This window comes from Oncorhynchus mykiss, chromosome 1 (assembly GCF_057628025.1).
Source record: "Oncorhynchus mykiss isolate SJ-2025 chromosome 1, ASM5762802v1, whole genome shotgun sequence".
In the NCBI taxonomy this organism is placed as follows: domain Eukaryota; kingdom Metazoa; phylum Chordata; class Actinopteri; order Salmoniformes; family Salmonidae; genus Oncorhynchus; species Oncorhynchus mykiss.
In genome coordinates, this window is record NC_143022.1 from 33,397,460 (window position 1) to 33,413,733 (window position 16,274).

The 16,274-nt window shown below is 41.6% G+C and overlaps 1 protein-coding gene across 1 annotated transcript; it reads left to right on the forward strand.

Annotated features, from left to right (window-relative positions):
• The first annotated feature begins 7,299 nt into the window (after nt 1-7,299).
• Nucleotides 7,300-16,265, forward strand: LOC110521263 (isocitrate dehydrogenase [NADP], mitochondrial). Its single transcript, XM_021598719.3, has 11 exons — nt 7,300-7,466; nt 10,984-11,075; nt 11,789-11,954; nt 12,222-12,382; nt 12,460-12,603; nt 12,959-13,095; nt 14,417-14,568; nt 14,706-14,818; nt 15,121-15,218; nt 15,596-15,688; nt 15,871-16,265. Exons 1-11 carry the CDS (start codon nt 7,352-7,354, stop codon nt 15,953-15,955), a joined length of 1,356 nt encoding a protein of 451 aa, XP_021454394.1. The 5' UTR covers nt 7,300-7,351; the 3' UTR covers nt 15,956-16,265.
• Nucleotides 16,266-16,274: the final 9 nt, after the last annotated feature.

Genomic DNA, 16,274 nt, shown 5'->3' on the forward strand with positions numbered 1-16,274 from the left:
ACAAAAATATATTACCATCCCATACATACCAACTTTGTCAAAATACAGTAAAATTGTTTACCATTGTGATATAATGTACAATCAGGAAGTAGTGGAAGGTCACGGGAACAACTTGTTACAGAGCGGTCAGTGCTTTGGAATCCTTGGGATGTCCCTACCCTAAACTTAACCCTAACCTTAGGCCCTACCCTTAGCCTATCCATAACCCTTACTTAAACCTAGTCTCAACCAGAAGTTCCGGTTTTCAGGGCAAATGGAAAGAGAGCATGTGACGTGACTTGCGCTTTTGGACGTTAATAAGGCGACACTCCAGATGAACTCCTCCTCCACATTTACTGGATTGGTTGAACAGTATCAGAAGAGAACCTCCTCAGACAGTTTTTTTCTTCACGTCAAAACCAGTATGTAGGGGGATCTAGTTTGAGGCGTTTCTTTTAAGCCCTCTATGTTAGGTTACCCTAACCTTTTTTTTACCTTTATTTAACTATGCAAGTCAGTTAAGAACAAATTCATATTTACAAATGGCACTAAACTCATATATGGTTCCATGAAAATGTTTTAACTGGTACCCGGGATCTTCAGATGTGTCTTGTGAGGCTTATGAGCATCCTAGATCAACACAATCATACTTGTGAGAGTCTCCGCTTTCAATAGTGGTTAGAATAGTTTGTAGGCCAAACCATTCTGATGCTACAGAGATTTTTGAGAAGACCGATTTTGGAGATCTTCTGGATTTTCTTTGTGTTATGTTAATTCGATTTCTGTGGTGGCGCAAACATTGTAGGCCAAGGGTTAAGGAATGATTCCCTCTAAAAAACAACAAATTAATACCTTTGAAAACCTCTTATGTGACATTGATATGAGTCAGTAAGAAACATTTATTATAGTTTCAAAATTGGCTACAAAGTGTAAATAAGATCATTTTTGACATAAATTCAGTCTTGTTAAGAAAAGAGTGTGTCACAAGTCAATTGTAGGTTGGGTTTGGATTACAATTATGTCAACAATTCATGCACTCTTTTGCCAAGCTCCATCCATGTGGAAATTGCCCCTCCGCCCACTTCACTTTCCTTCATTGAATGAATGGGTCGCTGATGTTTCATCTGCCGTTTGAGACTGAAAAGCCCAATACGTATTGACCATGCCTTCGGCTCCAGTTCGACAATGCATGCTTCCAACAGGATGCACAGCCAACAATAGTTTGCATGCACTGCTGAAGGACCCTGCCGTGTGGAATAGGTGGTTGGAGTTCATTGGTCCCCAGTGGTGGTAAGTATACCGGTAACTAGACCATAGACTGCTGGTTATGTATCTGACATTATTTTTTGCTTAATATCTACTTAGATGCATATAATGTCCAGGGCATAACCTAGCCTGGTGGAACCTACCTAATCGCTGTGTTCACCATTCTATTGGACTTCACATGTTATGATATCTGAAGTGAAATAAAGGTGAGCGCATCGATCTGGTTGATTCCACCAGGCTAATCATAATAGACATTGATAATGTAATCAGTGCTCTGTGTGTGTGTGTGTGTGTGTGTGTGTGTGTGTGTGTGTGTGTGTGTGTGACCGACCAGTATCTGAGCTGATCTACGCTGCTATTTCCATCAATGAGGCTCTGGCAAAGGCCTCACCTCCAGCCTCACCTCTTGTCTTCTCACCAATGGTTGTTGATGGGAAGAACAGAATAAGGTAGGTTTAGTCTGACCTGTTCAAACTTCAACATAGTATCTGTTTGTGTGTCAGATATCACCTACTCTAACTGCCATTGGTAATAGAACAGCAACTACGTACGTATGTGTGTATTTTTTCACAGATACCTACTGTATATGGAGCCAGCATTTGGGAGACTTGCAAGATGTGATAAGAGGCCAGACTGACAGACGGCTTGATGCTGATGTCTCTGAATGGAGCGAGCCCTTGCACTCAGCAATAGAATTATACAAGACATCTATAACTTGTTATCATATTTTGTTATTATTGAATCAAATGGCACTATCAAGGGTGGGGGAGGGGGGGGGGGGGGGTGGTATGTGACACCATATAGGAAGGTTTGACGACTGACATGTTTGGTTAAGGTGGCCGTCTGGAGGCGGCAAGGTAGCCGCAGCACCACCAGACAAAAAGTTGATAGGTACACTATCTCTGTCGGCTGTGAATGCCAATATAAGATGAAAGACGGGTGTAATATTTGCACATTGTTATATTAGCAGAACACTGCTTCTACAATATTATGTGAAGGATGGTTTATTCTACATGGAACTTATACTTGAAAGTCGTCAAAACACTTTGTTAAGAATATCTTTAGCAATTTCATTCTTCTCATATTACTCTTTAAGCTATCTTGCCATAACCGATTTGACAGAGAAATATCAGCTAGATTGGATAGCCAGCTTCAGCCATCACCAAGCTATGCTACAGTGCCTTGCGAAAGTATTCGGCCCCCTTGAACTTTGCGACCTTTTGCCACATTTCAGGCTTCAAACATAAAGATATAAAACTGTATTTTTTTGTGAAGAATCAACAACAAGTGGGACACAATCATGAAGTGGAACGACATTTATTGGATATTTCAAACTTTTTTAACAAATCAAAAACTGAAAAATTGGGCGTGCAAAATTATTCAGCCCCTTTACTTTCAGTGCAGCAAACTCTCTCCAGAAGTTCAGTGAGGATCTCTGAATGATCCAATGTTGACCTAAATGACTAATGATGATAAATACAATCCACCTGTGTGTAATCAAGTCTCCGTATAAATGCACCTGCACTGTGATAGTCTCAGAGGTCCGTTAAAAGCGCAGAGAGCATCATGAAGAACAAGGAACACACCAGGCAGGTCCGAGATACTGTTGTGAAGAAGTTTAAAGCCGGAAGGAGTATCAGACCACTGCAAATCTACCAAGACCTGGCCGTCCCTCTAAACTTTCATCTCATACAAGGAGAAGACTGATCAGAGATGCAGCCAAGAGGCCCATGATCACTCTGGATGAACTGCAGAGATCTACAGCTGAGGTGGGAGACTCTGTCCATAGGACAACAATCAGTCGTATATTGCACAAATCTGGCCTTTATGGAAGAGTGGCAAGAAGAAAGCCATTTCTTAAAGATATCCATAAAAAGTGTCGTTTAAAGTTTGCCACAAGCCACCTGGGAGACACACCAAACATGTGGAAGAAGGTGCTCTGGTCAGATGAAACCAAAATTGAACTTTTTGGCAACAATGCAAAACGTTATGTTTGGCATAAAAGCAACACAGCTGAACACACCATCCCCACTGTCAAACATGGTGGTGGCAGCATCATGGTTTGGGCCTGCTTTTCTTCAGCAGGGACAGGGAAGATGGTTAAAATTGATGGGAAGATGGATGGAGCCAAATACAGGACCATTCTGGAATAAAACCTGATGGAGTCTGCAAAAGACCTGAGACTGGGACGGAGCAAAATCTACAATGGAATGATTCAAAAATAAACATATCCAGGTGTTAGAATGGCCAAGTCAAAGTCCAGACCTGAATCCAATCGAGAATCTGTGGAAAGAACTGAAAACTGCTGTTCACAAATGCTCTCCATCCAACCTCACTGAGCTCGAGCTGTTTTGCAAGGAGTAATGGGAAAAAATGTCTCTCGATGTGCAAAACTGATAGAGACATACCCCAAGCGACTTACAGCTGTAATCGCAGCAAAAGGTGGCGCTACAAAGTATTAACTTAAGGGGGCTGAATAATTTTGCACGCCCAATTTTTCAGTTTTTGATTTGTTAAAAAAGTTTGAAATATCCAATAAATGTCGTTCCACTTCATGATTGTGTCCCACTTCTTGTTGATTCTTCACAAAAAAAATACAGTTTTATATCTTTATGTTTGAAGCCTGAAATGTGGCAAAAGGTCGCAAAGTTCAAGGGGGCCGAATACTTTCGCAAGGCACTGTAGATAGCTGCAGTCAACTTGGCTAAACACAAAGTCAGCGCAAGCTTTAGCCTACACATAGAACTGACCACCTTGAGATGGTGAGTCAGTTAGGAGGGGAGAAGTCCTCAACTTCAAAAATGTGTTCTTGCCAGAGCAAAGCTAGCCTAGCTTACATCGCTGTACTCACTACTGCATTTGTTTGTTGTGATTGCATGGCAAAGACACACCCACATCAAACTTCTTAGGATCCCTCAACCTTGATCCATCATCCTCTACATTCTTCACTGCCTCAGCATACGACACCTGTACTTCTCTGGCACTGGCCACCTCAACCTGCCTATTTCACACCAGACACTTCTGATCCCCAGTAATATTGGCACCCCTACAGTTGTCACGCACAACTTGTTCACCCAAACAACACATTCCTCTGTCCCATGCCCTCCTGCACACTCCTCACATCTAGGAATATCCCTCCTACACACTGCTATAACATGACCATAAGCATGGCACCTGAAACACCGTAGTGGGTTCGGCACAAAAGCTCTAACAGGATACCTGACATATCCTAACATGACTTTGTCAGCCAAAAGGCAGTGATCCACTTTCTCCAAGAATGTCACTCCTACTGGGCCAGAATCATTGTTGTCATAACCATTGGGAAAAGACTTGGGGATCTTCACCACACCTGCCAACTCACTCAACTTCACTTTCTAAGCACACTTTGCACTTAGCGGCAATCCTCCTCGACACACTGTTTCCCTTTGCACTCAGCTCCTCTCCTTCTTCCTTGCTTTCCCATCTCCGCTTCCGACCAAGAAACAGGGTCTCCTCCACTCGCCATCTTTCCGGGCTGCTTCTCTCTCTTCATAACCGCCGGTCTCCAATTATCATACATTTCTGACAGATTCCAAGAACACAGGATGAGATGTTACTATCCTTTGTGCAAGCACTTCCAAGAGTTCATGAACAGTGAGCCTGGTGAAATTTGGGGAGTGCATCGTCAGTAGTGTACCTTTGGTTCCTAGGGTGTTTCAGCCTTTCACACTATACACCCTCCCCAAAGGCGGCCAGCGACTGGGTGATCAATCCTATGCTTGCGTCCCATTCCCAATTAGTCATAGAAGTTGCCTTGTTGATAGCCAACATCCTAACATCCTAACATCAACAACATACTTGAAAATGTACCATGTCCTCCTCTTAATGTTTTTAACTCGGCAAGTCAATTATGAACAAATTCTTATTACGGCCTTACCTGGCCGACGCTGGGCCAATTGCACACAGCATGGGACTCCCAATCACGACCAGATGTGATGTAGCCTGGATTTGAGCCGGGGACTGCAGTGATGCCTCTTGCACTAAGATGCAGTGCCTAAGACCACTGCACCACTCGGGAGCCCCATTTCTGCCATCCTCGCAGATAACCCTTGTTTTAACACAATACAATTAATCTTCTTAGCTAACTTAGCTAACCATCCAGCTAGCCAGCTGCCATAATACCTCCAATCGAACAGTGGAATCATGTTGGTATTAATGAATTGTATGGGTTGCCTATCATTTAATCTACAATATTCAATCCAGCAGAGGTCGCTCTAGGCCCACTCAGGTTCTACAAATGCATTCATATTTTATTCCAGCAGGTAGGGCTGATAGAACACAGTGTCAAATGATTTTTCAAAGACCTACAACTGTATAAAAACCACACTTAGGAGATAACATTTCTTGGGCCACATTTATGCAATGTGATTAATTACATATTGCCTATTGGGTGACATCTACACTTAAATAAAGGGTGGCAGGTAGTCTAGTGGTTAAAGGGTTGGGCCAGTAACCAAAAGGTTGCTAGATTGAATCCCCGAGCTGACAAGGTAAAACTCTGTCGTTCTGCCCCTGAACAAGGCAGTTAACCCACAGTTCCTGGCCGTCATTGTAAAAAATAATTTGTTCTAAACTGACTTACCTAGTTAAAAATAACCTCTTTCACGTGGAGAAACTTATCCTATAAGTGTAGAATGTCATACATTTTTCTCTCTTACTGGTTTGTATTGTGATACAGGATGTTATGCTAGATTTAGATAATTTGAAATGTTTTTACATTTCACTAGGGTGTCCTAGAGAGATGTGGGTAACCTGGACCCTGTCATCTCTGAACCCAGACACGAATCGTGTGTGCACTGACAATCTGTCACAAGATGAGAGACTACTAGGTGTGCCATCCAGAACAGAAGGTGCCCTAAAGATATGTACCTGACCTTAGTACCGTAGAGCCTTTTGTTGGGTGATTCTTCATCTGTTAGACTATTTGAACTGGCATTGGTTGAACTGCATTCCAACTGTATTACAAAACTGTTTACATTCCAAGGGTCCAAAGGTTGGGTGCTCACTCAAGTCATCACATTATGTCATAGCACTGACTCTCCTCTGACTGACCTTTCATCTAGATCACTGTAATAGTGAAAATGAATGCAAACATATTGTCCAGGTATCTAGAGGTTAACCAACCACATGCCCATCTATTCGGAAAATTGATACATTTGTGTTCTTCTGAGTTTCAAAGATGTGCAGTGTTTTTGTCCTTTAATGCTCCCTCTTCCTTGGGAGGTGACCTGGCTGCTCTGAGCTGAGGGACTTTAATGTGCTGCAAGCTTCGACTCCCACATGACTACACACTACCCATTCTTTCTCCCAGTATGGTAAACAGCCCCAGCTAAAATTAGGGCCCTTCACAGTGGTGACTGAGGATATGGAATGTGAGAGGATTGTTTCAGCTTCATAAACCAGTCATAAATCAACCCTTATAATATATAACCTACACTGAATTTGGACTACCAGCAAGGTGCCTTTGCTCTTACTGCTGAGAATCAATTATACCTACATAAAGACATACTCATCTATTCACATTATAATCTATTACGTCTATACATGGCTGCATGGCTATTCACTCTATAATCTATTCGATCTATGCATGGCAGCATGTAACATTCTGCCTGTATGAAGGTCCAGGCTTCTAACATCAAATCAAATTGTATTTGTCACATGCGCCGAATACAACAGGTGTAGACTTTACCGTGAAATGCGTACTTACGAGCTCTTTCCCAATGATGTTAAAAATAAGAAATATTTTAAATGATAACACAGAGGAATAAAGACCACCTGAATGCGGCTATATACAGGGAGTACCATATCTCGTACCATACATCTCAATGAACGAAAATTAACTGACCCTTATCTGGAGTCCAGACAGCAGTACTAGAATGAAAGTCATAAATACTCTTCTGATTGGGGCTGGTCAATTAGAAGTCCCTCCCTCTATCACTTTTTTTGTCGTAGCGTCAAGCGCGTAGAGTGGGGAGGTGCTGAGTCTATTGCAGTGCGCCGCATTTCATTTCGACCCTTCTTTGCTCGGAGTTTGTCGGGTATCAGCTGCTAGTAATTTGGGCAAGCCATGGCTGGATACTTGAAGGTCCTCAGCTCTCTATCTAGGTCGGCGGCCACTTTCTCCAAAAACCCCGCGGTACTCGCTCCAGCTGCAACCTTCCAGAGTTTGCAACAGAGGAACTGTGAGTTTTGAGCAAAATGTCCGACCTTTAACATGGTTACATGATATTTTACAAAATCATACAGAAAGTGAATGTATAATGCCTAACGCAAAACCCCGTCAAATAACGTTGGCCTTTTCACTGTGTGGAAGCTAGCCATAGACGGAAGAGGAAGCGAGGCTTCCCACTCATTTTTTCTGGTTCATATGTGTGAACTAAGAAAGTAGACCAGACCCAGTTTTAATCGCATTGGTGGCTTAGCTAGTAGTCTAGCTTTCTCGCCGTTACTTTTAGCTAGGCATAATTTTGCGCCACATTTGGCCAGTTTTGGATTGTTTGTTGGTGAAGTAACTGTTGCTACCATAATGAAATATTCGTCAGTTCGCTAAATTATCCCATTAATGCAGAGTCCCACATTTGCTCGGTGAATGGAGCTAGGTAACGTTAGTTGTCACAAAATGAACTCTCCTCGCAAGCAAAGTCAGCCGCCTTCCCTAGAAACCGCTAGCGAGGGGAAGATAAAAGGGTCGAGGGAGATTTCTTTGTCTGCGTCACTCTATTGGCCATAAAAATAAATCACATTTGCTTTGGCCTAAAAAGTAGAGTGAATGTACATACTGTTAAATATACTGTTAAATAAATCAGCTTATCTCGAGATTGGTTTAAAATACTCTTAAATAGTTTAATCTAAAATGTGACCATTTCCATTCGCCACGCAACCAAACCAATTGGCAGCAATTGAATCGAAGACTCCAAGCCACCTGCCCATGCCAATCATGCATGTGAACTGTGTAAACACGCTGTGGAAATGTGTCAATCAATTAGAAATATTGAATATACATTGATACAATTGTTTTCAAAAGTTTACACCTTCATTGTTTGAGCGCTAGCTACTTTTTTTGCTAAGAAACTTCCACAAGGTCAGCCTATAGTGGGACGCTCTGCAATGGCTGCCACAAGTGTTCAATGGCCCACCAAATCCTATTTTCTGCAGCAGCATAACTAAATCATGTCTGAACTGTGGAGTCGATCTAGGAAGCTGTTTTACACGCACTGTACAAATAAATTTGACCCTCTTTGTCCTCCTATATAACCTTCCAGAATAACTTTCAAATTAGAAAGTCCAAAATATGGTATTTAGGCTAGCTGTTTTGTTAGATAGCTTTAAGGCCTAAAATGCCCTGCCCCCTCTATTTGACTTTGAAGGACTGTATAAAGTAGCAGGTCAATTGAAGGGCAGTTCGTCTTCCCCAGTCTGCACATTCTACAGTCAGCTGTCTCTGAATCATGATCCTGATATTCACCAGATTGCAGAAGTCACCGATGTGTTTGTATAGGGTTATGTGATGATTGAATCAAATTGAGGGGCTCTAGATAGTGTGTTGCTTTAACATGACCAAAGCCTTGAAACTATCTAGCCAGTCACATACCCTTGTGGTTGTTAAGGACAGATGTAAAATAAAATATATAACAATGATCATGAATGGAAAATGTTTCAAAATATGGGGTATTTTCTGGGTCATTGTATTTTGGTGTGACATTATTTGACACATTTTCATGTCTTGGGACCAATGTTTTTTGCCTGGTCATGCAATACAGATCATTGATCTGATTTGTATTGCATTGATTCAGATCATTGATCTGATTTGTATTGCATTGACTCAATTGACATGTAGATCAAATTCAGTGATCTGTTTTTGTTTTATTTGATATAAGATGTTAGTTTAAAAGTTGAGTGATATAAATAATACAGAAAATGGAGTCATAGTGGCACAGGTTTTGGTCATCTTTTACTACCATACACAATCCCTTCAAATCAATGAATACTTTCATTTGCTAGTTTAATGTGTCTTGAAGAGTAGCCAAGTGCAGTTGTGAACATAGGGCCTACATTTTAGTAATATGTTTTAAAATGATCATAAACACAATCGTAACAGATTTTAACTAGCAGAATATGCATAGCAAAGGTGTTGCCCTTCGAAAAGTTCAGCTGTCACTACATATTCCACTTAGTTGTTAGAAATGGCATATAAGCACCTTTCACCCATCCCCCTACAGGACTGATGTCTGCAGTGAATTTGATCTATACTGATTGTGCAGATGGATTTAGGTGTTTCTGTAATTCAGCCAAAATCATCAGCTTAAAAACAATGAGTTTGAGGTTGTTGTTTTTTTTACAGGGACAGTGCACATTAATCAATGTTTCAGTAAAAGTGACTGTTTTAGCCAGCCGGCAATTTTTTAAAATATATATATCTCTACCCATTATACATTGCAGCAAGACACAGCTGGGGGGGTAACTCTGTCTCATTCAGACTTCACCCGGTGTCTGTATGCTTTTCACACCTGGCAAACTTGTGCTCAAAACACATCTTCTGAGTTCTGCTACGTGTTCAATACAGTATTATAAAGGATAACCTAATCCTTGCCTATTGCGGTGGCTCTTCACGCAAAGTAAACTATTGTCTCTCAATGGATGAAGCTAACAGGCTTGCGGGAGAAAGGAATAGGCGATCAGTCAGTGTATATACCCAGGTCTTTGCTTGCGGGCAAGGTTAGCCTATATGGGCTTTGTTTTACAGTCTCTTGCTGTGAGGGTTTGTTCATGTCCAACTGAGTTGTGAGTAGGTTGTTTTGACAGGTGCGTAGTTGCAGTAAAGGTCTCATGTTCGTGTGTATACTTGGTATCAAGGTTGTCATACAGCACAGATCCACGTGATGGTGTTATTTCATCATTCCGCTGGATACCGCCATTTTGTTTCTCCTTAAGTATAAACACTATTCTTGGATGTCATGGGGAGCAGTGGAAGCATAGACTTGGCAGGAACATTAGAAAGTCACTTGATTCCCTGCACCGCCCCTCTTCCACTCTGTCTCCACTGCATGGTCTAGCTGGGAGAGTGGGTGAGGGCCTGCCTTCTCCCAGGGACACTAAAGGGCAGAGCAGTGTGGGAGCAGAGACTTGTTTTACTAGATAATTGGACTACTAGTTTGGGTGAATCAAAGGGCAAGATGCATGGTAGCTACAGATGAATGAAAATAGAAATGTCTTGCTGTCAATATTCTGTATGTATAGGCATGAAGAGAGCTGAATATGTTACTGTCCATGGAGAGATGAAACCATGAAGTCTAAATGACAGTGCAGTCTCTTTGTAGGATGAGGTGACTTTGATCACACAACTCCCCTAATTTAGAACCAACTGTTTCTTGAACCCTCACAAACGGCATGAGCCTATTCAGGGAACATTTCCCGAGACCTTTAGACGCCGTATAGGCTATTCATAGAGACCATGTCAAACAAAAATATTCCAGTATGTAGTATTGGTTGTCATAGTTCTTCGGGGCCATGTTGCCAGTCAAACAGATGTATTATTGTAATATATAATTGTATGTCGTAATAAGCTATAATCAGTGACTGGTTGCTCAGCAGTTTTTGTGCTGAAAACACGCTAACGTGCTCCTTACTAATGTGTGTAGGTCACAATTGTGACGACAGGCAGTCTCCATTTAATGTACGGTTTCTTTTTATTTTGGACAGATGGGGACAAGCGCATCAAGGTGTCCCAGCCTGTGGTGGAGATGGATGGAGATGAGATGACCAGGATCATCTGGGAGTTCATCAAAGAGAAGGTGCTGAACTTGGAGGGGAGGGGAACGACAGTGGTGTCTGTCACCCCCAGGGAAGGCCTGTGCTGACTAGTCTATTTTTACACAACTGACTGAAGCATAGATTCAGAGTGAATGAGTGTGTATGTGCCTGAGTGTAGGGAGATTGTCTGTATGATGTGGGAGGAGGGGTTTTTGTAAGGTTTGTCACCCATTGGCTACTCACCTCTGGAGTAGTTGGCTCAGTCTGAACATGGAGATTCATGGGAGTAAAAAACATTACCTTTTTTTTCTGACAATTTTAAATGTGTATTGTCCCCCACGTAAAACTACACATGAATGAAGATACGATTATTACATCTATCAATAGATATGGTGCAATCTATATTGCATTAAGTTATAGTATTTTTAAAGATTGTTCTTGTAAATATTACTGTTTTTGTATTTGACCTTTTTAACTAGGCAAGTCAGTTAAGAAAAATTCTTATTTACGATGACTGTCTAACCCAGGCGACACTGGGCCAATTGTGCTCTGCCCTGTGGGACTCCAATCACGTCCGGTTGTGATACAGCCTGGAATTTTGACCCTTATGTGCTTGGACTGGGGTGCGTCCATTGACTAAAGCACGTCCATTCTAAGTTCACTGACATAAACAGTGTGAAATCCTGTAGAGCAGTTGACAATGTAAAGAAAGAATGAGTTCTGATTCCTCTGTCACTATGTTCTGCTTTTCCAGCTCATCCTCTCCAATGTGGATGTGGAGCTGAAGTACTATGACCTGGGTTTGCCATACCGTGACCAGACTGACGACCAGGTCACCATTGACTCTGCCATCGCCACCCAGAAGTACCATGTCGCTGTTAAATGTGCCACCATCACTCCTGACGAACAAAGAGTAGAAGGTATTTGAATAGCATATAAGCAGTGTTTTTATAGTTTGCTATAAAGGTTATATAATTATATAATTATATTAATATTATTATTATTATTATTATTATATTATTATTAATTATAATTATATAATTCCCTCTCCAAATGCTCCCTTTAAGGGTCACTTGGCTTAGAGAGCAATCACACATTGCACTATTTTTGTAGTTAAACCGACAATAGGAACCTATGGTTGGTGTTTTAAATGTTGCTGTTTTGTGAGAACTGTCGTTTACCATCAGAGTTCAAACTGAAAAAGATGTGGAAGAGCCCCAATGGAACCATCAGGAACATCCTGGGAGGCACAGTCTTCCGTGAGCCAATCATCTGCAAGAACATTCCCAGGCTTGTTCCAGGTTGGACACAGCCCATCACCATTGGCAGACATGCCTTTGGTGACCAGGTCAGTTCCTTCTAAATTGGAGCGATTTTAATATTTATCTTCATTGTGTTATTTGTAACCGATCCATTGTTTTACAGTACAGAGCAACAGACTTTGTTGTCAGCAAACCAGGCACTTTCAAGATGGTCTTCTCTCCTACTGATGGGAGCAAAGGCCAGGAGTGGGAGGTATACAAGTTCCCCGGAGGTGGCTGTGGAATGGGCATGTACAACACAGATGAGGTGAGTTCAGCACTGTGGTTTGTTTTGCTAACTAGATTTATTTTATTATAATTTGTCAGACTTTATTTTGCCACAGATTTTTCCCTTCATGAAATTATAGCAGTAGTGAATGGAGTGAGTTGGCCTCCTGTAAACATGCCTTAATATTGTTTGTTTACCATCACAAGCAAGATTTTGTTTGATTTTATGCCGTCAGAGGTCATGTGGCAGACTTTCAACTTGTCTAGTGGAAATGGAAGTGTGAATTGGGGACTAGTTGAGGGTTAAGAGATAAAGGTTGTTAACCTCTTACTGCTGCTCATATGACCTACATGCTACGCTAGTGGAGACCTTTGTACACTTTCTATTCCATCAGTCTATTTCAGGCTTCGCACATAGCTGCTTCCAGTATGCCATTGGCAAGAAGTGGCCCCTCTATCTGAGCACCAAGAACACCATTCTCAAAGCTTATGATGGCAGATTCAAGGACATCTTTGAGGAAATCTACCAGGCGTTAGTATTTGTTGCTTTTTATGATCTCATTAGCCTCAACATGTATTGGGCTGTGGTCCTGGATACTGATTGGTTGAAACAGGATTCCAGACCTGTGAATATAAAACAATTGGGCAGTGAAATACCAGTACCTCAGCCATGCACACTTTATTAACTAAAGTCTAATATTGGGTTTCTAGCATATTGGCCATTATAAACTGGGTGGTTTGAGCTCTGAATGCTAATTGGCTAACAGCCGTGGTATATCAGACTGTATACCACGGGTATGACCAAACATTTGTTTTTACTGCTCTACTTATGTTGGTAACCAGTTTATAATAGCAATAAGGCACCTCGGGGCTATGTGATATAGAGCGGAGGTGTTATAATGCTCTATTTACTGAGATTCTAAAATGCTAATTAGCATCAGTAGACATCATGCAAAACTACAAATCCCTGCAAGCTCCTGCATGTCATATTTTAGCTGACACCTTTGCCCACAGGTTTTGTGTCTGTTTAAAACTTGCACAACACAGTTCACACAATTTTCCATGTAAAGAAATGTTGCCAATTTATTCATTACTACATTTAACTATGTAATGTTAGCTAATCTAGAGATTTTTACTTTTGCCTCAATTTGGCGGTCTCGTCCAGATGGTCATGGAATTTGTAGTTCTTTATGATAGCCACATTAGCGGCTAATTAGCATTTCATTTTTTTGGGGGGGGGGGGAGTAAATACAGGCAACTATATTGGAAAGTCACATTGTCCTAGATTGACATGGTTATCAAAACGTCACGCCAGGGTAAGCCTACACGACACCCAGTCCTTATTTTAAGTGTTTCTAAAATTCCCTATGGGGAAAGATGAATGGTGGAAAGACCATTGGAACCATTAACCTGTTTGACCTCTAGGTTTTGTGGGTATTATGACTCATACTGTGGTGCTCTATATACCGTGGCTACGGGCTGTATCCAAGCACTCTGCATTGCATCGTGCGAAAGAACATACCTTAGCTGTGCTATATACCACACCCCCTCGGGTTTTATTGCTTAAATATACGCCTTAGGGCTCTTCTTAGCCACAACGTGATTGCCTGGATACAGCCCTTAGTTGTGGTATATTGACCATATAACACAAAACCCCAAGGTGCCTTACTGCTATTATAAATTGGTTGCCAACATAAATATAACAGTAAACAAGTAGTTTTGTGCCATACCAAGGGGTATATTGTTTGTTATACGCCTAGCTGGAATGCTGCTTCAGCATCCAGGACCCAAATTACCCAGGTTATAATGTTTAATGCAGTGCTCTCACACTACCATGTGTTTTGTGTCCATAGGAACTACAAGCCAGAGTTTGACAAGCTGAAGATCTGGTATGAGCACAGGCTCATTGATGACATGGTTGCCCAGGTGCTGAAGTCTGATGGTGCCTTCGTGTGGGCCTGCAAGAACTACGATGGAGACGTACAGTCTGACATCCTGGCTCAGGGTGAGGGATTAGGAACACCTCAGTCTAATTTCAAATGGAATATAAATTATGATCCAAATGTTGAGTGCAGTAGAGATTAGATTAAGAGAGTCCTATATCAGACTATGGGTGATGGACATACTATTTGGGCTCCATAGGTTTCGGCTCTCTGGGTCTGATGACGTCAGTGCTGGTATGTCCTGATGGTAAGACCATTGAGGCTGAGGCAGCCCACGGCACAGTGACCAGACACTACCGCGAGCACCAGAAGGTTAGACTCATTCTACTAACTTTCATTGCAGCCCTAGATCCATATTTAGAGAAACATAAATCATCTTCCGTGGTACGTACAACAGTCAAATTTCAGTGGCTCTATTTGAATGTCTTATGTGAACAGTGCCATCTTGTGGTGGACAATATGCTGCCAGAATGACTTCATAGGATGAAGGAAATGATCCCTCAACATGGGATTATTGGAGTTATGTTGTCCATACTTTACAGATTATGTAAAAGTATCTGTATTTCCACTGGTAAACTGTAACCTAACTTTACCCCTTCTGTATCCACCTTTAGGGAAACCCAACCAGCACCAACCCCATTGCCAGCATCTTTGCCTGGACCAGAGGGCTTGAGCATCGGGGTAAACTTGATGGGAACCCTGACCTGATCAAGTAAGAAATGAATGCATCATGTCATTTTTTTAAACTAATATTGTCACTAACTATATAATGGTGTACTGTCCCCGTGTCCTATTCCATTGGGGCAGCAGGGTAGCCTAGTGGTTAGAGCGTTGGACTAGTAACTGAAAGGTTGCAAGTTCGAAACACCGAGCTGATATGGTACAAATCTGTCATTCTGCCCCTGAACAGGCAGTTAACCCACTGTTCCTAGGCCATCATTTAAAATAAGAATTTGTTCTTAACTGACTTGCCTAGTTAAATGAAGGAAAAATAAATAAATTGGTGTTTGCCAGGCAATTGGCAAAGTGTTTTATATTCACAAGCCAATTGTTTTGCCCATTACTGAATCTTGTCTGTTTGACCTGCAGGTTCGCCCTGACTCTGGAGAAGGTATGTGTGGAGACCGTTGAGAGTGGTGTTATGACTAAGGACCTCGCCGGCTGCATTCACGGACTTTCCAAGTGAGCTCCTTACTATTGCGTTGACCAAATTCTTGATCTAACATGTTTATTAATGCATGGATTGTATTATAATCAAGGGGGGAATCCTATTTCCCTATTGGAAGTTTGTATGATTCTCTGTCTCAGGAACAGGGTCCTGACTGTGAGGACTGAGTAACTTATGTTCTGATCTGTGATTGCAGATGCAAGCTGAATGTACACTACGTCAACACTGAGGACTTCCTGGATGCCATCAAGAACAACCTGGACAAAGCCCTGGGCAAATGAAGGATTTAAATTTGGAGTACAGCTAGCCTGCAAATGACAAATGTCATTCTGTTTTTGTACCTCGTTTTTAATTTAGGTCAAGATATCCACATGCGTATTGTCTGAAGGAAGAAGTCATCTGTAGAGCATTATTCAGTGTACCAGATTAGGTCCTTCTATTCAGAGCTCTGTTCCATCTAGCACTCCTTCAACCTTCTTTCCCCATGTCTCTGAGGTTATATTTATATGTGAAGTACTGTATTATACCTTGGAAGAAACTTGAAGGCCATGTCAAGAATATTTGCTAATAAATCTTCCTTGTTGGATCCTATGCTTGTAT

Bases quoted from the DNA above. Each gene is read 5' to 3' on its own strand.
- LOC110521263 (XM_021598719.3), top strand. From the start codon at position 7,352: ATGGCTGGATACTTGAAGGTCCTCAGCTCTCTATCTAGGTCGGCGGCC. The intron at 11,076-11,788 runs GTGCTGAACTTG...CTGCTTTTCCAG, and splicing joins GGGAGTTCATCAAAGAGAAG to CTCATCCTCTCCAATGTGGA. The intron at 11,955-12,221 runs GTATTTGAATAG...GTTTACCATCAG, and splicing joins TGACGAACAAAGAGTAGAAG to AGTTCAAACTGAAAAAGATG.